This window comes from Hydra vulgaris, chromosome 09 (assembly GCF_038396675.1).
Source record: "Hydra vulgaris chromosome 09, alternate assembly HydraT2T_AEP".
Lineage (NCBI taxonomy): Eukaryota > Metazoa > Cnidaria > Hydrozoa > Anthoathecata > Hydridae > Hydra > Hydra vulgaris.
This window is the reverse complement of record NC_088928.1, coordinates 53,280,745-53,305,504: the sequence shown is the minus strand read 5'-3', so window position 1 is coordinate 53,305,504 and position 24,760 is coordinate 53,280,745. Positions and strand designations below refer to the sequence as shown.

The 24,760-nt window shown below is 25.7% G+C and overlaps 1 protein-coding gene across 1 annotated transcript in view; it reads left to right on the top strand.

Moving 5' to 3' along the window:
* The window catches only part of LOC136084861 (uncharacterized), a 138,392-nt gene that overhangs the window by 90,240 nt on the left and 23,392 nt on the right, over positions 1-24,760 (top strand). The window contains exons 11-13 of the mRNA XM_065806046.1: positions 13,705-13,740; positions 19,482-19,967; positions 20,148-20,636. Coding sequence (XP_065662118.1) covers positions 13,705-13,740; positions 19,482-19,967; positions 20,148-20,636 — 1,011 coding nt within the window. The remainder of the gene's footprint in view (positions 1-13,704; positions 13,741-19,481; positions 19,968-20,147; positions 20,637-24,760) is intronic.

Below are 24,760 nucleotides of genomic sequence, written 5' to 3'. Positions count from 1 at the left end.
TGATCTTCTCGTTCTACAGCTGATTTGCTAACAGTAATAACTGACAGGTTTTATCGTGCATTAGATGAAGGTGGAGAGGTTAAAGCCATCGTTCTTTACATTTCAAAAGCTTTTGATAAAGTTTGGCATGCTGGTCTTCTCCATAAGCTTTCTTCTTATGGTGTATCCGGCATTATCTTTAAGATCATTGAATCCTTCCTTTCTAATCGTAGCATAAAGTTTGTCCTCGATAGACAACACTCTTCTTCTCATTCTGTAATTTCAGGGGTTCCTCAAAGTTCTCTCCTTGGCCCCATACTATTTTTAATTTACATTAACGATCTTCCAGATATTCTCATATCTAAGGTGGTATTGTTTGCTGATGATGATATCATTTATTCTTGTCGTGATAAGAAACCAACACTCTCTGATTGCTTGGAGGGGGCATTTGAGCTTGAAAAGGATCTCACTTCTGCTACAGCATGGGGCTCACAGTGGCTGGTGAACTTTAATTCAGATAAAACTTAGTTTTTTTCAGCCAATCGTTATCGCAATAATTTAGATCTTCCTATATTTATGAACGGTGATGTACTCGATGAGTCACCTACTCTTCATTTTCTAGAAATTAACTCTTATTTCCAATTTTTCTTGGAAACCACATATCAAATCAGTTGCAAAATTAGCATCTGCTAAGGTTGCATCTCTTTATTGAGCTCGCCACTTTTTTACTATGGATTCTATTCTCTATCTCTATAAATCACAAATCCGGCCTTGTATGGTATATTGTTGCCATATCTGGGGCGGATCTTCTGATGATGCCCTTTCTCTTTTAGACAAGGTGCGAAAACGCATTGTAAACATAGTTGGACCTGCTCTTGCAGCCAACCTCCAATCATTATCACATCGTCGTAATGTTGTTTCTCTTTCTCTTTTCTACAAATACTATAATTGGCACTGCTCTAAAGAGCTAGTTTTTCTTGTGCCATCCACTAAAGTTCAATCTCGTTTTACTCGTCATTTAATTAAGTGTCATCCTTTTTCTGTGACTGCTAATAAGTGCTCCAAAAGCGCTTATTCGTCTAGTTTTTTTCCTCGAATGTCGGTGCCTAGGAATTTGCTTCCTTCATCTTGCTTTCCTGATTCATATAATTTGCAATCTTTTAAGTCGTCCGTCAATCGTTATCTTGCTCTACAATCTTCATCTTTTCTCTTACAGTAGCTTCCAACTGCAATTAGTGGCTGCTTGCAGCCTTGTTGGAAGCGAAGATGTTTAAAAAAAAAAAAAAATTAATTATATGTATTTGTACAGGTGTGTATAAATATATTCATAAATATATATATATATATATATTTATATATATATATATATATATATATATATATATATATATATATATATATATATATATGTATGTATTTATATGCATCTGTATATATATATATATATATATATATATATATATATATCTATGCTAGCTTTGTATATATATATATATATATATATATATATATATATATATATATATATATATATATATTGCAGTTATTCATATAACTCTTTATATATATATATATATATATATATATATATATATATATATATATATATATATACATATATATATATACATATATATGTGTATATATATTTATATATTTATATATATATATATATATATATATATATATATATATATATTTATATAACTATTATTATAATTTTAACAAAAACAATGAAAAATGTATGTCAAACAAAGTCCCAACTAAAAAAAAAATTTTTTTTTTTTATATATTTCTTTATAGGTATGTAAGAAATTAGTACAAAATATATTTAACACTAGAGGCATTTTAATGTTTCATCTGTAGTGTTAATTTAAGTGCTGTTATGTACAAATTTATTTATTTTTTGTTACAAAAGTATTTTTTAATCAATTAATGTATTGTTGCAACCAGTTACCATTGTCTAATATTTTTTAAAACAGGAAGTCTTAGTTAAAAGTATTATGCTTTTGTTTATGCATATGACTTTCATAAGATAATAAATTTTTATCACTTTTAAGTTCCAGAAATACAAAAAGGTAGAAAAATGGTTCTATAATTTTTTTATTTATACGGTGGCAATCATATACATGGTTGTCAAACGTGTCTGTTGAATGGCCAGTTCTGCAAATTGAATTATGACCATTAGTGCGATTTCTCAAATTGTTTGTTTTTCCAGTATACGTTGATTGACCATTCCAAGACAAACATTTTAGATAATAAATGACATTCTTGCTGCTACAAGTAATGTGACTTTTAATGTTCCAAATAGTACCGTTGGATGTTCGAAATTATTTACCTCTTGAAGGTAAAATAAACAAATTTTGCAACGACTATCATTACATTTAAAAATTCCTATCTTTTTGTTATTAGATGTTGTGGAATTAAATTTAGCGGAAGTAAGTTGTCTCAGTAAATTTGGTTGTTATTTGTAAGCTATTACAGGATTTATGTTAAAAAATATTTTTTGTAGAAGTTTGGTTTTAGTTAATATAGGTTGGCAATTTAGGTTGCTGTAAAGTATAGTGACTAAAGGAACGACTTCATTAGGTTTCTTATGTTGAGCTGGTCCTTGTAGTTTTGCATTATGAAATGCTTTTTCAATAACAATGTCTGGATAATTACATTCTTTCAGCCATAATTTAAGCTCTCGGCGAGTGACAACTTAAATTTGTTTATATCTAAGTGTTTAGGCCATATGTTAAAACCATCATCAACATATCTAAAGTAGAACTGTTCAATAGTATGAACCTCGTCATTCGAAAAAAATCTTGGTAGAATTTTTGGAAAAAGTATTGTTTCTTCTAAGAAACCTATCGAAAGACATGCATAGTCTGGTGCAAAGTCTGTACCCATGGCTGTACCTGTGATTTGGTGAAATAATTGATTATCAAAGAGGAAATTATTGTTTTTTAAAATAAATAATGCTGATTCTATAATGAAATTGGTAGTAATTCGTTCAGGTATTAGATTTTTATGTTTTTCAAGCCAAAATTTTAATGCTTCTAAACCAAGGTTGTGGGGAGTTGTAATGTAAAGGTTAACAATGTCACATGTTAGTATAATACTATCTAGCTCTACTTTTCTAGAAATTTTTCTTTAGAAGTCCCAATCATCTTTTATATAAATTTTTTGCTTCCGTACAATAGGAGATTGAACTACGTGTAAAAATTGGCTTAAGTGTGACGTAGGTGAGTCAATTCCTGCAATAATAGGTCGACCCTTTAAATCGATTGGTGGTTGCATTTCAATAACTAGAGAATTAGACTCTTGAACTTTTCTTTACATTTGTGAATTTTGGGAATTACATAAAAATTGCTTGATTTCCATTCAAATTTTGTAATGTAGTCTATCTCGTTTTGTTTTAAGCATTTATGTTTATCAATCATTTTTAAAAGAGAATATATATATATATATATATATATATATATACATATATATATATATATATATATATGTATATATATATAAGTATATATATATGTGTTTGTATACATATGTATATTAATGTATATATATATATATATGTAAGTATACATATATGTATGCATATATATATATATACATACATATATATATATATATATGTTTATCTATATATATAAATATATGTATATATATTTGCATACATATATATATATATACATATATACATAATTATATATATGTATACAAACACATATGTATATACTTGAAATATGTATATACATGAAAAGAAAGGGCCGAAAAATGACCAAAAACAGATTACTTTATGTGTCATGAAAACAAGGCTAGCATAAATATTTTTAATAAATTTTTTTTCCAGTGCTCTGATAAATATCTTTATTTTTGATTAAAAAAGTAGGGTTTTTTTTTCTTCTCAATAATTATCATAATTTACATTTTAAATTGGCTAAAAAATAATTTTTGTGAGTTGGAGCGTTGCTTTTTTAACCTTATTAACAATTAAATTCAAACATTGTATTAATAGCAAATATTAAAATAATATATTAAGTGTTTTTCCGTCTTTTATAGAATTTAAAAAAATGTTCTAGGTTATTTAGATTAATGAAAATGATAAATACTAAATTTGGGATAAATTTGTACAAGTGAAACAAACGTGCAAGTTTGAGAACAAATTAAGTTAAGATGTAATAAAAATAAAGGAATTGTTTTTTATTAAAGCAGCTTAACCAGAAGTTCCACATAATTTTTAGTTTGCAAGAAACTTGAACAATAAATGTATATTCTATATTTTAAGATAGTGAGTGATCTAAATAGTCTTAATAAAATATAACGAACAAAAGCAAACATGCATTTAGATTTCAACTTCCAACAGGCATTGATATTCTATAACATCTAGCATACCTGCAATCTATACTGCCTATAACCACCAAAAAAAAACAGTTTGGTTACATGCTTGCTTTTTTCACATTTCATAGTTTTGCTTTTTTCACATTTGCTTTTTTCATTTTGCTTTTTTGTATTTTGCTTTTTCGCATTTTGCATTTTCATTTTGCTCTTTCATTTTACTTTTTCATTTTGCTTTTTCATTTTGCTTTTTCATTTTGCTTTTTCATTTTGCTTTTGCATTTTGCTTTTTTAATTTTTGTTTTTTCATTTTGCTTTTTTCACATTTGCTTTTTTCAGTTCAACTTGCTTTTTTCACATTTTACAATTTTCACATCTTTTGAAAGTTGTGAAAATTTAGATTGTAACTGTTTTAGCTTAGGTTAAGAAACCCTGCATAAAAGCAAGGTTTGAAGTTGTTAGTGACACTCAATTATTAAAAAATCTTATTAAACTTTAAAAGCATTATTCTTATTTGAAAAAAAAAAAAAAAAAAAAAGAGGCTCCCCAAAATAAATTTTATAATTCTCAATAAATAATTCTCATAAATTTTAGAATTCTTTTTTCTAATTTAATAAATCAGAAAAACTTTGAGGATTACTTTAAATAAATTTTTTGGATAGGTAAGCAAGATTTGAAGAACATTATTAGGACCAAAAAAAAAGATCTGACAAGGATAAGCTCAAAGGCTTGATGTTTTTGGAAGATCAGGAAGGAGAAAGAAAGTTTTTTCTTGAGGCAGAGGATAAGAAATTTAGTAAAAAGGTAAAACATTACAATGAAAAGTAATAAGTGGTATTTTTCTTATAAAACATTTTGTTATAATTAGTATTATTTTATGCTTGTAGACAGCAGAGAGTAACAGAAAGAAAACAGAAAGAACTCAATTCCGATTTTAGTTCTGATTCCTCTTAGTATTCTAATTTTGAGCCTAGTAACTATTATTAAAAAGATTCATCTCAATCTAACTATATAATAACTGCAAAAATTCCAATAAGTGTGTATGCCAGAAACGTTGCCCTAATATCTATGTTAAATGATATTTTGTCAAATGATTTGCAAAAAGTGACAAGTGCCATTTAAACTAAAGCTGGTGTTGAACTTACAGATATATAACGCAGTAAATCAACAGCCTTTAGAGAGATGAAATTAGCAAATGAAAATATGTCAACTTTAGCAAAAGAGGATGTAAAAAGTGCAATAGAAGCTTCTCCTTATCCATGTGTTATACATAACGAGAGGTTCTGATTTCGATCCCCACCACGTCCCTGGCAGTACCGCACTCAACCTGTCTCACCGCGCAGCCGCCTTGTTTGTCAAGGTTTGTGTTTGGAGTTATAGAGTTGAGAGAGGGTTATAACCACAATTAAGTAGCCTCCTCATCTGTAGTGGCCTTCTAGGCCTTGGAGAGGTGAAAAAACAAAAACAAAAAAAATTAATTTTGATCAAAAACTCTTTATGAAATTAATGCAGGAAAAAAGTTCAAGATTGACAGGCTGGCAGTTCTAGTGAACATTGAGGGTAAGACACATCAACAAGTTGTTCCTCCTTTAACTTTCTTTTTTGGTGAAGATCATTATTATACAAGTATTATGAACCTACTAAAGGAATATAAACTTTGATCAAAAGTAGGAGTTCTTTGTTTTGATACAACTGCAAGCAATGCCAGGATCAATAATGGTTTAGTTAAAAAGATATCCAACAATATAAATTGATATATTTTAAAATTAGCATGTAGGCATCACATAGCAGAATTGAGAATTATGCATTTTTGGAAATATACAACAAATGAGTTAAGTACAGGATCAAAAAAGTTATTGTTTCAAAAATTTAAGATCCTATTTGAACATCCTAATTTTAGTTATGCTCCAAGTGATCTGTACTAATTAAACTGAAAGGAGGTGAGTAGTGGTTTAAGTAAAAAGGCAGCTGAAAGTTTTATTAACATTTACAAAGCATATATAGAAAGAAAGAGGATAGCAGGAGAAGATAAACGCAAAGACAGAAGGTGCTGGCTGTATTAGCTGTGACTTATCTAACACCTTCTGTTTATAAAAACAGGAAAACTTGAGATATCCCTCATGCCCATTTTCTTGGCAAAGCAAAGCTTAGATATTAGTGCTATCCATCAGATGCATCAATTTAGAAATATTTTTTGAAATCCAAAAGTTAAGTTAATGCTGTACTCGATTCACTTTACAAGCACACTTGGTACTTAAACTCAACTATGATTCCACTAATTCTATTGGATGAGGATTTGTCTTTGCATGAAAAACAAAAATTTGCAGCTGCAATTTTTCATTTAAAATGCCTAAGGCTGAACACTTTAAAAATGGAAACAAAAAAAAATTGAAAGATATTAGAAAAGAGGTAGAACAAATGCTAGTACTGAGAAAGATCCACCAAGCTTAGCCCGTTTGGTAGATGAGTTTTGTTACTTTGTGTTTGTTTTTAGTGAGTTAACTGAAGAAAAAAGAAAAGACTGGCTTTCACTTCCACTGCAATACATACTGGCATACACAGTCTTCATTTAAAACTTTTGAAAATTATGCCAATAGCTTTATTTTTTTCAATGCCTATTAGTTGGCATGATGCAGCAATATGTTCATTGTTACAACAACGAAGAGAAAAAACAGAACAGATTGATATCAGTTGGCAGAGTTTGTTCTGTTTTCAGGATTTCCAGGAAGAGCTCCACCAGTATCACTGAAAAACGATTATCAGATTATCTTTCCTCCTTAGTGAAGAAACAAAACACTAACAAAAAAAACACAAACAAACAAACAAACAAAAAATTATTTTGATAAACTATAGAGAAAACTTCTACAAAATCTTTTTAAGTATTTAAGATATTTCTTTTGATTTGATAAGCAACATTAAATTATGACATGCAAAAACCACGTATGTAACAAAATCAATAATTTTCAGTAAATTTGAGACAAACCATTTTATTTCTTAATGGTTAATGATTTGTTTTTAAAGACCACTTGAAAACCGTGTATTTAAATTTTGCAAAAAAGTAAAAAAATGCGAAGTGCGGTTTTTGAAGAAAAATTAACAAATTGTAAAAATACCTTAAGGAATATTTTATTTTATTCTGGTTAAAATATTACAAATAATAAACATACATAAAATAAGTACTTCTATTCTTATTTTGAGTATATACAATTGCAAACTATATTACAAATCTAAATAACAAAGTTTGAATTTAATTGTTGAAAAGGTTATAACAACAATGCCGCACAGCAAAGTAAACGTTTTTTAGCTGATTTAAAATGTAAATTATACTATTTTTGAGAAGAAAGTAATAAACTATACTTTTGTAATCAAAAGTACAAATATATATCTACGCTCTGAAAAAAAAACATTATAAGTATTTATGTTAGCCTTGCCGTTTTGCTCATTTTTCGATCCTTATCTATCCAAACATGTGCTTTGAGGGCAAGGATAGAGTGGTTCAATTATGCTAAAAATTTTTGCGAGTAAGTTTAAACATATTTGCTTCAAATTCAATTTTTTTCAAATGTATATATATACATAATGTATATATATACATATATATACATATATATATATATATATATATATATATATATATATATATATATATATATATATATATATATATATATATATATATATATATAAACACACATTTATATGTATATATGTATATATATATATATATGTATATATGTATATATGTATGTTTAAATATATGTATGCTTGCTTTTGTCGATTGTGTATAGACATTCGCATACAAAGATATTTGGCTGATTAATAAACCTTTATAGATCAAAGATAAAAAAAATTCCTAAAAATCTTATATTCCTTTGCATGCAAAGAGAAAATGATTTTGGTGCAGCATGAGCTTTTTAAATAAAATGAGAGTAGCAATAAGCGGGACAATTCGCAACGAAAAGAAAAAAATAATAAATAAAAATGAGATATGAAGAATGAATGACAAAGGGCATTAATGAAACAAAAGATGAACTTTCATTGCTGACTAATTTGGAGTCGGAACAAAATGAGGAATATCAGTCCACTCAAATTATGTTAGAAAAATCTACTTTGTCAAAATCAACGGCTTCATCAACAAAGAAGATTTTATGAGTATCTTTCAATTCCCTTAAGATGTAGATGCTTCGAATTGTGTTCTCGGGCCTCCAAGACCTTGTAGCTGTATTTTTTTTTGTAGGAGCTGTTGCACAGGCGCCTGGCTATGAGATTTCTGAAATAACATCACAAAGATCAATCAGACAATCCAGATTAAAAGATAGACAAAAGGCTGCTGCAATGACGATGAAAAAGAATATTTTTTGGCAGATCAACTTTTCCAGCATTGGGATGGCATAAAATGTTATAAATTTTATTGAGATGGTAATCTTAATGGCCCAAAAAATTAAATGAACCTGTGGATAGCTGTTTTTATTACAGGGAAAAGCTGTTCTCAAACTGAATAAAGGAACAGGAGAGGCTCAAACAATGCATGTGTTTGTGTAGTTGATAAATGGAGTCTGCAATCACAGATTAAAGGCTTGTTCCATGCAACTGCTTGCAATACAAGGTTTCACAAGGCTGTCATGTGTCATCACTCAAGAAGCTCTGGGAGTTTGAATGGTCTAGATTACATGCCTTTATCATGTCATAGAAGTTGTTCTTTTAAATGTTTTTACAACTCTGTTTAGTTTAACTGAAAGTACACCAACTTCACTATTCAAATGGTTTCAGAAACAATAGCCATCAATAAACCAAGATGCATATTGCACAGCAACTGATGAACTGTTTCAAGATATAATAGTGAAGAACAAAAATATTTCGTCTTGAGAACTTTTTTGTTTCTTGGTGTATGCAAAGGCAGCTAGAATTTTTTAGCACTTAATCTAACATATCTTGCATGATTGATGGCAAAAACCATTTGCACTCTGAAAATCTTTTTTTTTCTTAATTTACATTGGCAGTTTGTGAATATCACAGATTTAAGAGTTTTGCCAGCCTTGTTTATGTCAAAAGTGGAATAAAGCATTACTTGAAATCCAAGCCATTATTAACGACATCAAATTTCTTCCCAAATTTTGATTACCTATTTAATGAAGACTTTTAACAGAGAGACACTTGAAGCATTTTTAAGAGATCTCTAATCTCTCTATGAACATCTGGTTAGCATGGCTCTTTTAGATATTTAAATCTACAGAGAGTCAGCATCAATTAAAGAAAAGATGGCACAAAATTTACAAAAACCAGCATCGGCAAACACCCTTTGGCATGTAAATTCGAGAAGTAAAATAAAACAGTAAATGTTGGTGGATCTGCTAACTAAAAAGACAATGTCTTTTTTTGATGTCTTCAAGGATTCCTTCATTAAAATAATTTATACTGATAATTTATTTTTATGCAAAAGATAAGGACATCTACTTGTCATTTACTTGTCATTTAGACTGATGAAATTTTATTATTTTTGAATATTTTTATTAAAATTATTTTTGGTTACTTTCAAAGAAATGTATTCTTCTTATGTACTCTTATGAGTAATATTATTGATTAAATTAGTTACCTGAATTAAATAATATGATTTTGAGGAAATTAATTGAAAATTTATTTACTTATTAGAGACTTGTCTTGAAAAGTAAGTAACTGTAAAAAAATGCTCAATTTTATTAAAAAACAACTAATTTACCGGTAGATTAAGAGATTATATATTCACAAGATGTAAATAAACGAACTTTACCTTAACTTTACCTTAACTTTTTATGATCACTTATATTATTTATAATCCAGATTAAATTTTCAAATATTTTAATTATTTACAATTCCAGTTTTAGAAGGAATTAATATTTCATGTACAATTATTGTTGTTGTTATTATTGTTAGTATCATTATTATTAATATTGTTGTTATAATTATTGTTGTTAATGTTGTAGTTGTTTTTGTTAATTTTATTAAATTGTTATATAATTATGCAACCTATTTGGACGGAAAACATTGACAAGGTGTTTGCAATCCATATTGGCTATACCAGAATGTAACTACAAAGTTGTTTATCATTGAGCATTAACTCAGAGATTTGTTTTAGCATTTTTAATATATAAAAATGCAGGTATAAAATAACGAGAATAGAATGAGCTCGAGCTAATATGAAATAGGTTTGAATAAGTTTAAATAAAGATATAAAGTTATATGCATATCACAGGTTCACCAATGATATTAGTTAGGAAGTGTCTAAAAAGTGTAAGCATTCTATGCATAAGCAATTAAAACAAATGAAATTAGCATCTACATGTTCAGCTCCATAACAATGTTTACATTAATATTGATCATGAACAACATAAAGCTTTCATTTTTTTCATTATTCAACTAGTTCACTCTCATCAAGGATGCAATAAACCACAATTAAGTTGGGAGTTACTAAAAAATAATTTTTTTGCTGACTGTATGAGGTCAACAATCACATATAGTCAGTGAAATATATATACATATATATATACATATATATACATATATATATACATATATATATATATATATATATATATATATATATATATATATATATATATATATATATATATATATATATATATATATATATATATATATATTTATATATATGTATATTTTTATCAGGGATGACCAACCTTTTTACAGTAAGGGCCATTAATTCGTTTCAAAATCAACTTGAGGGCCACAAACATAAAATACCCAAAATAAAAATTATTAAATTTGAAGTTTTTATTTAAATTTAAATAAACAGTTACACTCATAGTTAAGGTTCAAAGTGAAGCTATACAAAAGTTCGATCAATGTGAAACTTGACACTGTTTTTTTTTTGCATAAATGATCTATGTCTGCTTTTATATTTGATGATGCAATTCGAAGGGTATTAGTAAGGTGTTCATCTGTCAATCTATTTCTCTGTTCTGTTTTTACATGCTTCATTTTTGAGAATAACTGTTCGCAGTTGTATGTGCTTCTAAAAAGTGAAAAATATTTAATAGCATGTCTGCACAAATGAGGAAAAACTTCAATGCTTATGTATTTTTTATAAAGTTCTAACAATTTTACTTCTTTGTAGGCTTCTGTAAGATCTTTTTGTTTTGCAATTCTATTAATTCCATTTGAAATTCATTTCTAACTGTCTCAGCTTTGATGGAAAATGGATGCGCAAATAATTTTAACTCATTTTTTTCCTTTTTAAAATCACAGAATCTTGTGTCGAATTCATCAATTAATTTTAAAATAAGAGTACAATATCTTTCAGAGTCAATTGTATTAATATTTCTTTCTGATAATATGGACAAGTACTTTAGAACTTAATTGTTGTTTCGGAAGTTTTAATTTTAAAACAAATGTTTCTACATTTTTAAACAATTTACTAATAAGTTGATCTTTACCCTGCAACTTAAGATTTAATTCCATTTACATCTGAGTCATGTCAATCAAAAATGCCAAATCATTCAGACAGTCAATATTTTTAAGCCAGCTTGTGTCTTTCCCTTTAATTTTTAGAAACAGCACTATTTCAGGTGATAGTATTCAAAATCTTTTCAGAGTAGCAGCTCGACTAAGCCATCTAACCTGGCTGAAATAAATTACATCTTCAGCCTCACTATCACAACCTTCAAGTAATTGTTTGAACTGTCTGTGATTAAGGCCACGACTTCTTATAAAGTTAACAGTATGAATAACAAGTTCCATAACATTCTTCATCTCCAATACTTTTGCACATAACTGCTCTTGGTGTATAGTGCAATGGTATGAAATAATTTCATGATTAATGGATTTCTTAAGTAATGCAATAAATCCAATATTTTTTCCTGTTAGTGCACTTGCTCCATCTGCAGTGACACCACAGAGTTTCTTTTCTGGTAATTCAAATTTCACCAATGTTTTTTTCACTTCAGAGAGAATATCTTCTCCTCTTGTTGTGTCCTTCCTATGATTAATATCTAACAGTTCTTCAATTACTTCAAAGTTACTAGTTATACCTCTAATAAAAATGGCTAGCTGAGCAGTATCACCTCTGTCTGTTGATTCATCCAGTGCCAGACTCTAGGCTTTACATTTATTTAATTTTTCTTTTAATGATAATTCAATATTTTTTGATAGATCTTCAACTCTTCTAGCAATAGTCTGGTGTGAGATGCTAAGATCTTCAACAGTAGGTGTTTTTTCAGTTTTTTAATAAATCTCCAGTACAAAAAGCTTTACCACCTTTTTGCAATAGCTTCTGCCATTAAAAAACTTGTTTTGGTAGCACTCTAAGAGCTAATCACTTTAGTTTTTATCACTGATTGTTGTGCAAGAAAAGTTTTCTTCAACAATTCAATCTTATCAATTTGAAATTGGCCTTTAAATTTTTCATAACTTACAGCATGTTTTGTAGTGTAGTGCCTGTTCACATTATAACTTTTACACACGGCAATTTTCTCCAAACAAATTAGACATATAATAGAATTACTTTGTTCATGTACAAAATAGTCAGTTGTCCAAGAAGGATTTAATACACAACCCCCATGACCGCTTTCAGTATCACATCTACGTCTTTTAGCTGAAGCAATCTTTATTAAATATATAAAAATAATGTTTTTTCTTTAGCGCTCGTTTTATTATTTCAAATGCGGATTTATATAGTGAAAGTATAATCGAAATTGAATGTATAACTCAAATTATAAATATATAAATAATATGCTGTTGCTGTAGAACTTATTTTACTATTGTTATTTGAAATTTAAAAAAAAATAAAAATTCAAAACTAATGGACCGTGATATGCGGGCCATGCTATAGGTTGACGAGGGCCACCTTCTGGCCCGCGCGTTGGACAACCCTGATATATATATATATATATATATATATATATATATATATATATATATATATATATATATATATATATATATATTTATATATATATATATATATATATATATATATATATATATATATTTAGATATAAATATATATATATATATATATATATATATATATATATATATATATATATATATATATATATATATATATATATATAGATAGATATATATATATATATATATACATATATATATATATATATATATATATATATATATATATATATATATATAGATAGATATATATATATATATATATACATATATATATATATATATATATATATATATATATATATATATATATATATATACATATATATATATATATATATATATATATATATATATATATATATATATATATATATATATATATATATATATATATATATAAACACATTTTAGTCTTTTTTTTATGTTGTATTTTTGTTGTGAAAACTCTTTGATATATTATTTTATAACTTTGTATTATTTTTTTATTAGATAGTGGAGTTCAACCAATTGTTATTCTTCCTAAAGGTATTTCAAACATTATTTTACTCCATTTTACACAAACCTTTTTTTATTTATTTTATTAAATTTATTTGTAAAGGATATAATTGTATTAAAAGTCATTTATTTATAAACTGTTTTGTGTATCCTTTTAAAAAATAAAACAAAAACTTAGAATGAAATCTAACTAAATCTTATTAAATGATATACATATGCTTCGAAATGTTACTCTTCAAGATACTCTTCAAATAACATAAACATTTTGTGCTAAATATCATAGCTATGTTTTTTTTTATTGGAAAATGTAGTTAAATATTGCCATAAATATCATAGATTTGTTTTTTTTATCGGAAAATGTTTAAATTGACTCTCTAAATCCTCATTCTTGAGTATGTGACTGCCATTTTCTTCAATTATATTCTGTGTGATTCATTCAGTTCTGGCATTGCAAACCTCTTCATTGTTTTGTTTATGTTTTTGTGTACAGTCTCAGAGGTTTGTTCACTGAAATCACACAAGAATATTTGTTTTCTTTCAATAAAAGAAGCAAGATGGGCTTGTATTTTGTGGAAGTGCCAGCCCAGGGTGAAAGAGTAACTTGTATGATTCTTAAGATAGTTTCCTAAGTTGCACATTTTGGTTACAATATCTTGGATGTGTTTGCCAAAATTTGGTGATTGCTCCATTCCAAAACAGCCTTTAGTGACTTAAAGAAAAGATTTAATAATAATTATAGGTTGCTTTTTTTTTGTATATGTTTTACCATTAATTATTTGCTACTTGTTCTAAACTTAATCTAAATGTTTCAATGTAGGGTATAATGTGAGGAGGACACATATCTCTAAGTTCATCTGAACAAGACATGACTTTGTGACAGTTAAGACCATCATACCCTACTCCGTTATATCCATATCTGATAACTGTTTTATTCAACAAATAGTTTTTAGTAAACTCATCAGCCCTTAGCACATCTGTAACTTGAGTCACTATATGCTCAAATAAATGCATTTAAGGAGGTGGTACTATGTCAATTACCATAGTCTCTGGATTTTATTGTTGCAAACATCAACCAGCAACTTTTTTGTAAATATGCATGTTCTTGCACTGTTCGCTCTCTTCAACATGCTTTGTGTACCAATCTTTAAGGCATTGAAACGTTCTTAACTGGCCAGTGATTTCTTTTTTGGTCTTTAACAATAGCAACAAGCAAGCTTTATGCCATGCTCCTAACAATAAAAAATCAATAATTTTTTTAATGAATTTCATTTAAATATAAAATGCCTAAACATAAATAAATTGTTTTGGTTTCTAATAAAATAACTTACTGAAACACCCAACATACTGTTAATTAACTTAAAATTTGCTGCCACATAAAATTTCAGTTCATTTAACTTTGTCATCTCAGTTATTCTTCCTAAGTTGTAATTTCTCTCTTGAACGCCATGTGCAATGACCAAAATTTATTCTCTACTGACACCAGTGAGCTTACAGTTTTTATAATCTTAAAACTGCGATTTTTAAAGACCCTTGACCATCATCAATTCCCACCGGAATGATGCAACGGGATAAATGCAGATCTCAAATTAAAAATAAAATCAAGATGAAAAACAGAAAAGCACTAAATAAAGGACTTACATGAGTAGAAATCATGACAAAAAGAAACACAAAGCTAAAGAATGAGAGAATCTTGACTTCATTAAAGAGACGTATCATCATCTGTAGAATCAAATCACTCATCATTTGCAAATGTGCAAGTCAAAGGAAAGTATATGAAAGAATTGATATGCTCTCTTCATAAAAGTCCTTTTCAGAAGAAGGAAATGTTGTTTTGTTTACTCAATGAAACTTAACCATTACTCAATTTAAAAACCAATAATCAATCTGAGAGAGAAAGACTTCGTGATTATTAAAAGTTTTTATAGTGACGATGAAACTAGTCAACTTTCCACCAAGAAGGCAGATTATACTTCTATAGTGATGGCAGACAAAAAGGTGTGTGTTCAAATCTGGCACATGTTTCATGTGCTAAAAGAAGATTTTAAAGAGTTTAAGCTAAACCATGCAGATATTAAAATAAGTCTGCTAAAATTTTGGCTGGTAAGACCAGTTTACGTTTAATGTATATCATCACTTCCTCATAATGTATGTGTCACATGAAAATATATGTTATGCGCTTAAATTACTTTCGTGGGGTTTGTATTTTTTTACAGTAAAAACTGGAAACTTAATGATTCTGAAAACTATTTGTGAAAACCAACAAAACAGTGTTTTAATGCTGTTTGCAAGGAGTGTACCGTTTATAGTCTTTTTGATAAATTATTACTTCAGCTTAAACATTTTGAGTTAGGCATTTCATGGAATCAGTAGCAGAAACCTCAAACAAAATCTTATATTAAAAGGTTAACAAAGATTGGACAGTTGCAGTTTTATTATCACATATTAAAATAATGCGTACAAAGTTAATTATTCATAGTAATGTCAAAAGCAGTCAATCATCTGAATTTAAATTTTATAAAGAATCAGCGATTCAAAAAAACTCAAATAAGGCTGATTTTCAAGTTCACTGTGCTGAAAAATATTCTTGTTTTTACGAAATGCAAGCAGCTCATTTTGGTCAAAATCACAATTCTATTTTTACATGTGCAGTTTGGCATAGTCAATTTAAATCTTTTGCGCTATTTTTTTGATTCAGGTGACCGTACAAAATTATCTGTATTTCCTAACATAAATAAAATTATCGAGCTTCTATCAGACAGTATTACAGAAGTTCATGTTTTCAGTGACAACGCAACATCTTACTTCAAAAATTATTTTATTTTAGCATCGATGAAATATTTTTGCTGCAATGCATGGAAAAAGACTTGCAGATGGAATTGGATATAACGTAAAATGTGTTTCCAGATGTTTCCACAGGAAAATTTTATAATTTCTTGTGCTAGCGATTTGGCAATCGATGCAAACAACTTAAAAGTTACTGTTATAATACTGAATGAAAAAGAAACGCTAGAAATAAACCGCTCTCTTGGTTTAAGTGTCTTTTTTAAGAAAACAAAAAAATTTGATAAACCAATTGTGTAAATGCCATTACTTTCAGGTTTTAGATGAAAGCGTTGTTGATGAACAAATTTCGCTAAAAAATGCATGATAAAAAAGGAATTAAAAATTTACATTTAGTGTTTAGTCTGTTTAGAAGTGGACGGGTATCTTAAAATAATCTTTATAAACTGTAGAAACAATTTTTATCATTTCTAAATAAAAGCTATAAGTATAGTATGAAATTTGTTTTATGTTTTGTTCTAAATTATAATCGAAATTTGCATGTTGCATAGCTGATAGTTGTGTAGCTGACTTCATGGTTTATAAAAAGTTTTTTTTGTTTTGGTTTGTTGTTATTTTTATATTTAAAAAGTTTTATAAATAAAACTTGGTCGATAAAATTGTTAAGAAAAAAGAATTTTAAAGAATATAAAAATGATAATTTAAGAGAAAAATTAATTCAAAATTCAGATTAAAAAAATGCCTAACTATTTATTTATCTTGTGTTTTTTTTTTCAAAATTAATAACAAATGATAATTAGCATATAAATGAAAAAAAAAGAAGATGTTTATATTATATTAAGTCATTTAAGTTTAAAAAAACTTGTTGCACATGTTGATTAGCTGACCGAAAAACTCTTTATACATACATATAACATTTATAATGTATATATAAATATATATTATAGACATATATAATATATATATAAAACATAAATTATATATATATAAAACATAAATGATATATATATATATAATTTTATATATATATATATTTATATATATATATATATATATATATATATATATATATTTATATATATATATATATATATAAATATTTATATATATATAATATGTATATATATATATGTATATATATATTTATATATATATAAAATATATATATATATATATATATATAAATATGTATATATATACATATATACATATATATATATACATATTATATATATATAAATATATATATATATATATATATAAATATATATATATATATATATATATATATATATATATATATATATATATATATATATATATATATATATATATATATATATATAAATGTTTTTAAAAACATTCAAAATGTTTTTAAAAACATTCAAAATGTTTTTAAAAACATTCAAAATGATTTTAAAAACATTCAAAATGTTTTTAAAAACATTCAATATGTTTTTAAAAACATTCAAAATGTTTTTAAAAACATTCAGGTCAATTTGCATTTTTGCGGATTTTTTGCAGTTGTACCTCTACGTTTTTATATATATATATATATATAAATATAGGTCTAAAAATTGTTGCCTTTGGGAGTAAAAATTATTCTTATGCCAACGAATACGTAACTTTTAATTACTTTTGACTTTCGCTCAACATTTTCGTGTTGTCATAATGTTAAAACCAATAACTTAAATTCAAATTAATCGTTTTTTAAAAAATCCGCAAAAATGCAAATTGACCTGAATGTTTTTAAAAACATTTTGAATGTTTTTAAAATCATTTTGAATGTTTTTAAAAACATTTATATATATATATATATATATATATATATATATATATATATATATATATATATATATATATTTATATATATATATATATATATATATATATATTTATATATATATAATATGTATATATATATATATATGTATATATATATTTATATATATATATTTATATATATATAAAATATATTTATATATATATGTATATATATATATATACATAAACACAAATCTATGAATATAATTTTATGTTTTATAAATATAAGCTTAAGCCACTCATTTGTTGTCGTAATATTGCATCTCTTTTTCTTTTCTACAAATTTTATCATTGCTGCTCAAACAATGATAAAATTTCATAGTGATTACTCCCAACCTTGTTAGGGATGTATTAGATTAGAAAATTAAAAGCTTATTCTTTATAATTACCTTTTAAGTTTATGTTTTAAACTTTATAAACTTTGAATTTTTCATTTAGTATAATCCACCTTTCAAAATTGAAACCAATATTAAGTTTTACACATAGGAGGCAATACAAAATTTAAGTTCCTGTACTATTGCATTTTGGTTTTCTATTAATTATATCTAGCCAAAATTTTTCAATAAATTCAATTTCAATATCAGAGCTTTGAAAAGAATTATTTATACCCACACAAACTCTGTTGTTAAAAATAAAGGCATGAACTTAAAAGAGTTAAAAAAGTATTCGCTTTTAATATGTTAAACTAATGTACTTTTTGTTTATCATTTCTTTCAGTTGTTAATTTAAAGTTGAAACATCAAGATAACTTTAGTTTAAATGTTGATTGGTTATTAAAGCTTAAAAAAATGTCTTTTATTATAAATTTAGTTTGACCTAACTGTTGGTATGAAAGTGAAAAATTTTGAATTGCATTTGTGTTTTTTTATATTCCATTTTTGATGGAGTATCTATTATTCATAATGAAATCTTTTTAAAGATAAAGAAATCTTAAACCATATAAAGCTTTATTATATTTTTTAAAAAGTGTTGAAAGAAGGTTATGTGTAACCTTGTTACAATGAGGCTGGTATTCTTTTTATATTTTTTTTTCGATTGTTACATATTACTAGTTTTTATAAAAAAAAATTAGTAAAAATATAATTTTTATAAAAGCATAATTTTTTGCAAAAAAATTATGTTTTTAAAATGCGTGAGTGTATATTTAAAAATATTATTTTATTTAGATTATATAAATTATCGAAAAGAATTTACTCTAGCAAAAGGTTTATATCTTGGAAATCTCAATGTTATGATGAAAGAGTACACCATATCTTTTAATCTAAAACCTAAAAGTTATTCTAAAGGATTAGCAAATGTTCTTAGTTTTACTTTGGATAACAATATTGGAAAATATGGTGATCGAAGTTCAAGTGTTTGGTTTCATGAAGATGGCTCTGGAAAGCTTGTTATTTTTGTTGCTGTAAATAATGGTAATTACTCCGTTGAAACAGCTCCACTGGCTGTAGATGAATGGTCTTTTGTTATGATAAGTCAAATTTTGTCAAATGGTAAATATTGGTTAACTGTTGATTTAAATGGAGTCAATATACATAGAGTAGAAAATTATAATGTAACAAACTTTACAAATGTAAAAGTGTATGCTTCTGATCCTTTGTGTGATTCTCAAAATGGTTCTATTGCTGACTTTTTGATTATAAATGGAAAAGTTGGTGAGAGTATTTTTTTTATTCACAATATTTAATACTATGATAATGCAATATTAATTGTTAAATTGTTAAAAAGTATAAGTGCATTTAAAATATAAAGTAAACTAGTGTAGTAATTTATTTTATTTTTTGAGGGAAAATGTGTAATTGTTAGATCATTAATTTTTTTCCTTTGAAATTTAGAGTACATTGTTGGTAATACCAATACTCCATTAGTAAAAGGAAATATTATTGCTGAAATACCAATACTTGATAAAGAATATTTAATTTCATTTGATTTTTATCCTAATAAGTTTGTTCCTGATTATCATAGTGTTATTTATTTTACTAATGGTACTGATATTTTTAACAATGATGGTAGAACTCCTGATATATGGTTTAATAAAGATGGTAAAGGAGCACTGTATGTTACTGTGCCAATGGATGGTTACCAAAGTAACACTTTTAACACAGTTCAATTGAAACTAAATTTGTGGACTAACATAGAAGTTAGTCAATTTTTACAGAGCGCATATTATTTATACACAATTAGAATAAATGGAGATGTTATTTTTTCTACTATTAACAGTCAAGCTCAAACATTTGAAAATGTGAAAGTATATGCTTCAGATCCATGGTATGAAGCTCAAGATGGATTTATTAAAAACTTTTTTATAATCAATGGAGTTTTAAGTAAGTTTTTATTTAATTTAGTTAAAGAAAAATATAGATTGAAGTTTGAAAATTATGATATATCTACTTTTCAATGCTTTTATTGAAACAAATGAAACTCTAACTTGCAATGTTCTTTTATAACTATTAGCAATTTAGCTCATGTTACTGTTGGTAGCAGTTGCAACTCTATGTTTTTTTTTTGTATATATATATATATATATATATATATATATATATATATATATATATATAAATAGGTCTAAAAATTGTTGCCTTTGGGAGTAAAAATTATTCTTATACCAACGAATACGTAACTTTTAATTACTTTTGACTTTCGTTCAACATTTCCGTGTTGTCATAATGTTAAAACCAATAACTTAAATTCAAATTAATCGTTTTTTAAAAAATCCGCAAAAGTGCAAATTGACCTGAATGTTTTTAAAAACATTTTGAATGTTTTTAAAAACATATTAAATGTTTTTAAAAACATTTTGAATGTTTTTAAAATCCTTTTGAAAGTTTTTAAAAACATTTTGGATGTTTTTAAAAACATTTTGAATGTTTTTAAAAAAATTTTGAATGTTTTTAAAAACATTTTGAATGTTTTTAAAAACATTTTGAATGTTTTTAAAAACATTTTGAATGTCTTTAAAAACATTTTGAATGTTTTTAAAAACATTTTGAATGTTTTTAAAAACATTTTGAATGTTTTTAAAAACATTTTGAATGTTTTTAAAAACATTTTGAATGTTTTTAAAAACATTTTTGAATGTTTTTAAAAACATTTTGAATGTTTTTAAAAACATTTTGAATGTTTTTAAAAACATTTTGAATGTTTTTAAAAACATTTTGAATGTTTTTAAAAACATTTTGAATGTTTTTAAAAACATTTTGAATGTTTTTAAAATCATTTTGAATGTTTTTAAAAACAGTTTGAATGTTTTTAAAAACAGTTTGATTGTTTTTAAAAACATTTTGAATGTTTTTAAAAACAATCACAATGTTTTTAAAAACATTTTGACTGTTTTTAAAATTATTTTGAATGTTTTTCAAAACATTTTGAATGTTTTTTAAAACATTTTGAATGTTTTTAAAAACATTTTGATTGTTTTTAAAACATTTTGAATGTTTTTAAAATATTCTGAAGGTTTTTAAAAAATTCCTAATGTTTTTAAAAATATAAACAATGTTTTTATTTTTGTTTTTTTATATAAAATGTTTTTATTTCAATTATTTTTATTGTAAATCATGCGCGCAGTGTTGCTACATCAACTCTCTTATAGCCTGACTCGCAATGGCGTGCTGCTACATTAACTATCTTATAGCTTGACTCGCAAGGTAGTGCTGCTACATCGACTGAGGGTTTGGCTGGGGCAGGCGGTCTATTAAATAAAAAAAATATTCCGGTCTTGCAATATAATTTTTTGTCAACAAAATACGGAAAAACCCTTTGACAACCAGTTAGGAGTATATATATCTTATTTGAAAACTAATTCTTATAAAAAAATTTTTCACTTTTTTAAACTCGATCATTTTGTCGAATAAACAGTTAAAAATTTGTTCTTTGTGGCTGGTGAGCCCCGACTTCATCCAATGTTCACCACAACGACAATATATATATATATATATATATATATATATATATATATATATATATATATATATATATATATATATATATATATATATATATATATATATATATATATATATATATATATATATATATATATATATATATATATATGTATATATATATATATATATATATATATATATATATATATATATATATATATATATATATATATATAAAGTGTTCTAAAATTTAATTTTTTTAAAACTCTTTGCAATCACCTCTTTAACCTGTTCTATACAATGAATAAACACTAAATTTAATTAGTTTTTAAATAAGATATATTTTTTAGGTTGCCATCAGACCATAGATTTTTTAACAAATCTCTAATAGTGTTAAGTTAAAAGTGCAAAATACCATCCTTTTTTTTAAGTTTTTTTTATTCAGTTAATTAGGTGCTTCAAGAAGTCGTTATTTTCTTTGAGCAGAACATCACAAAATAGCTTATAATCAGAAAGTTCTTGTCTTCTTTCTTCTAATTATGCATATATGGTAGTAGCCCGGTTTGAACCATGAACCTCTAGTTCTAAAGCCAAAATTTTGTTTGCTTCACAACAGCTGCTCCGAAGTTGGGTTTCTAATATAGCAAACTTGTACAAAAATTTTAAAAATGATAACTATATAAAAAATAAATATTCTTATATATAAAGTTTATTTGCTAAAAGTACAAAATGTTCATGTTTACTAATTTTTTCGATAAAATTTTTCTAATTACGTTTTTATTATATAGTTTCTTGCATTTTTTTGACACGATTCTAAATAATTTTTTTTTTTTTAATCAGATCTAAATTAGAAAAAATAAGGTTTTTTGTTTGTTTTTTTAGTGTTTAATTAAAAGTTGTTTATTGTTGTTTTTTCGTTTGTTTCTGTATTCTTTTTCAAGTTGATGTTTAAAAATACAAAAGAAATAAAAATACTTTTATAAATTTTTTTGTTTTGAAATTAAAAAAAAAAAAGATATATTTGCTAATATAAAAAAAATTACTTAGAACTTTGTGAAACCAACATGACAAATTATCATTTTTAAATTTTTATATAATTTTGCTTCATTTAAGACCAGATAATTTTTATACCAGACACTTTCATAAAAGATAAACCAGATAATATACTTTAATAAAGTTTTTTTTTTACCTATTCACACTCGATAATTTTGTCGAATAAACAGTTAAAAATTTATTCTTTGTGGCTGGTGAGCCCCACTTCATCTAATGTGTTTGGTTGGAATCTACTGAACTATTCTACTAGATAAGTTTAGACATATCACAATCTTGTTAAGTTTTTTGTTTCTACCAAACTTTCTTGATCTGATGTTGCAAAGATTGTTTATTATGGTTTGCACTATATAGTCTTTACAACTTATCTTTAGGTCGTTTTGTCAAAATTATTGTTTTTTAACGTTACGTTTTTCAGTGGTTATAAGCTTTTAGTAAAAATCGCATTTATTGTTTTATCTGTTTATTTTCTCACTATTCTCTGTCTACTGATTTAATGTTTGTATATATTTTTATCTCTTGCTAATCATTTTTTAATTACTCTGAGTCTGTACTTGGTTTCAATGTTTATTGTTGGTATTTACTTGTTATATTTATAAAACATATTACAGCCATGAAAGAAACAGTAAGTTACTCTTCAATTTTAATTACTAATTTTTATTTGTTTATTTTAATACATGCGCATACATGCATGTGTGCACAATTGTCTCTTCTAGTGTAAGGGTACATAATATTTATATGTCTAGATATTTAAATATTTAATTATGTTCACACCACACGCATCCCTCACCACCCTCATGAGATCTCTATGAATGTTGAAGCTGTATTTAAAACTAGGATAGGGATAGGGACTTTTGCCTTTTTTCTTTTTATGTTGCTTGAACTATCATTTATTATCATTTTTACTTACATTTTTATTATCTACTTATTTTATTTTATTGTTTTTGTATTGTGAGATATTTTTAGTTATGGTAGCCATTAATAAACCAGCAAAGTAAGAACTATTTACTCATAGACCATTGTCTTATCAATTTCTAAGGATGAATAGAGTGTGATTTATGGTTGCTCAACTCCCTGAGTCATGAAATTTTATTCCTCCTAATAACTAGTCTTTACATTCATTTATGTTTTTTACCCAAACAACATCATCTACAATCTGATTCTATTATCTACGCAACTAAAAGGATTCATTGTTCTCCTTTCGCGACCATTATGTTGCATAAACAATCATAAAATTAAAAAACAACAGTTAGAACTTTGTCAAAGCAACGAGAAAAATTATCATTTGAGATGAAAATTTGTCTCGTTGCTTTGACAAAGTTCTAACTTTTTTTTTACTATATTAGTGAAACGTTAAATGTTCAAGAGTCTTAGGGGACCCATAAAAATATTTTAGTTAAAATTTTTTGAAATCCAAAACATATTAAGGGGCTAACAGCAAATATTTTCAAAAGTTGTTTCTTTAGGATACTGTAATATATATATATATATATATATATATATATATATATACA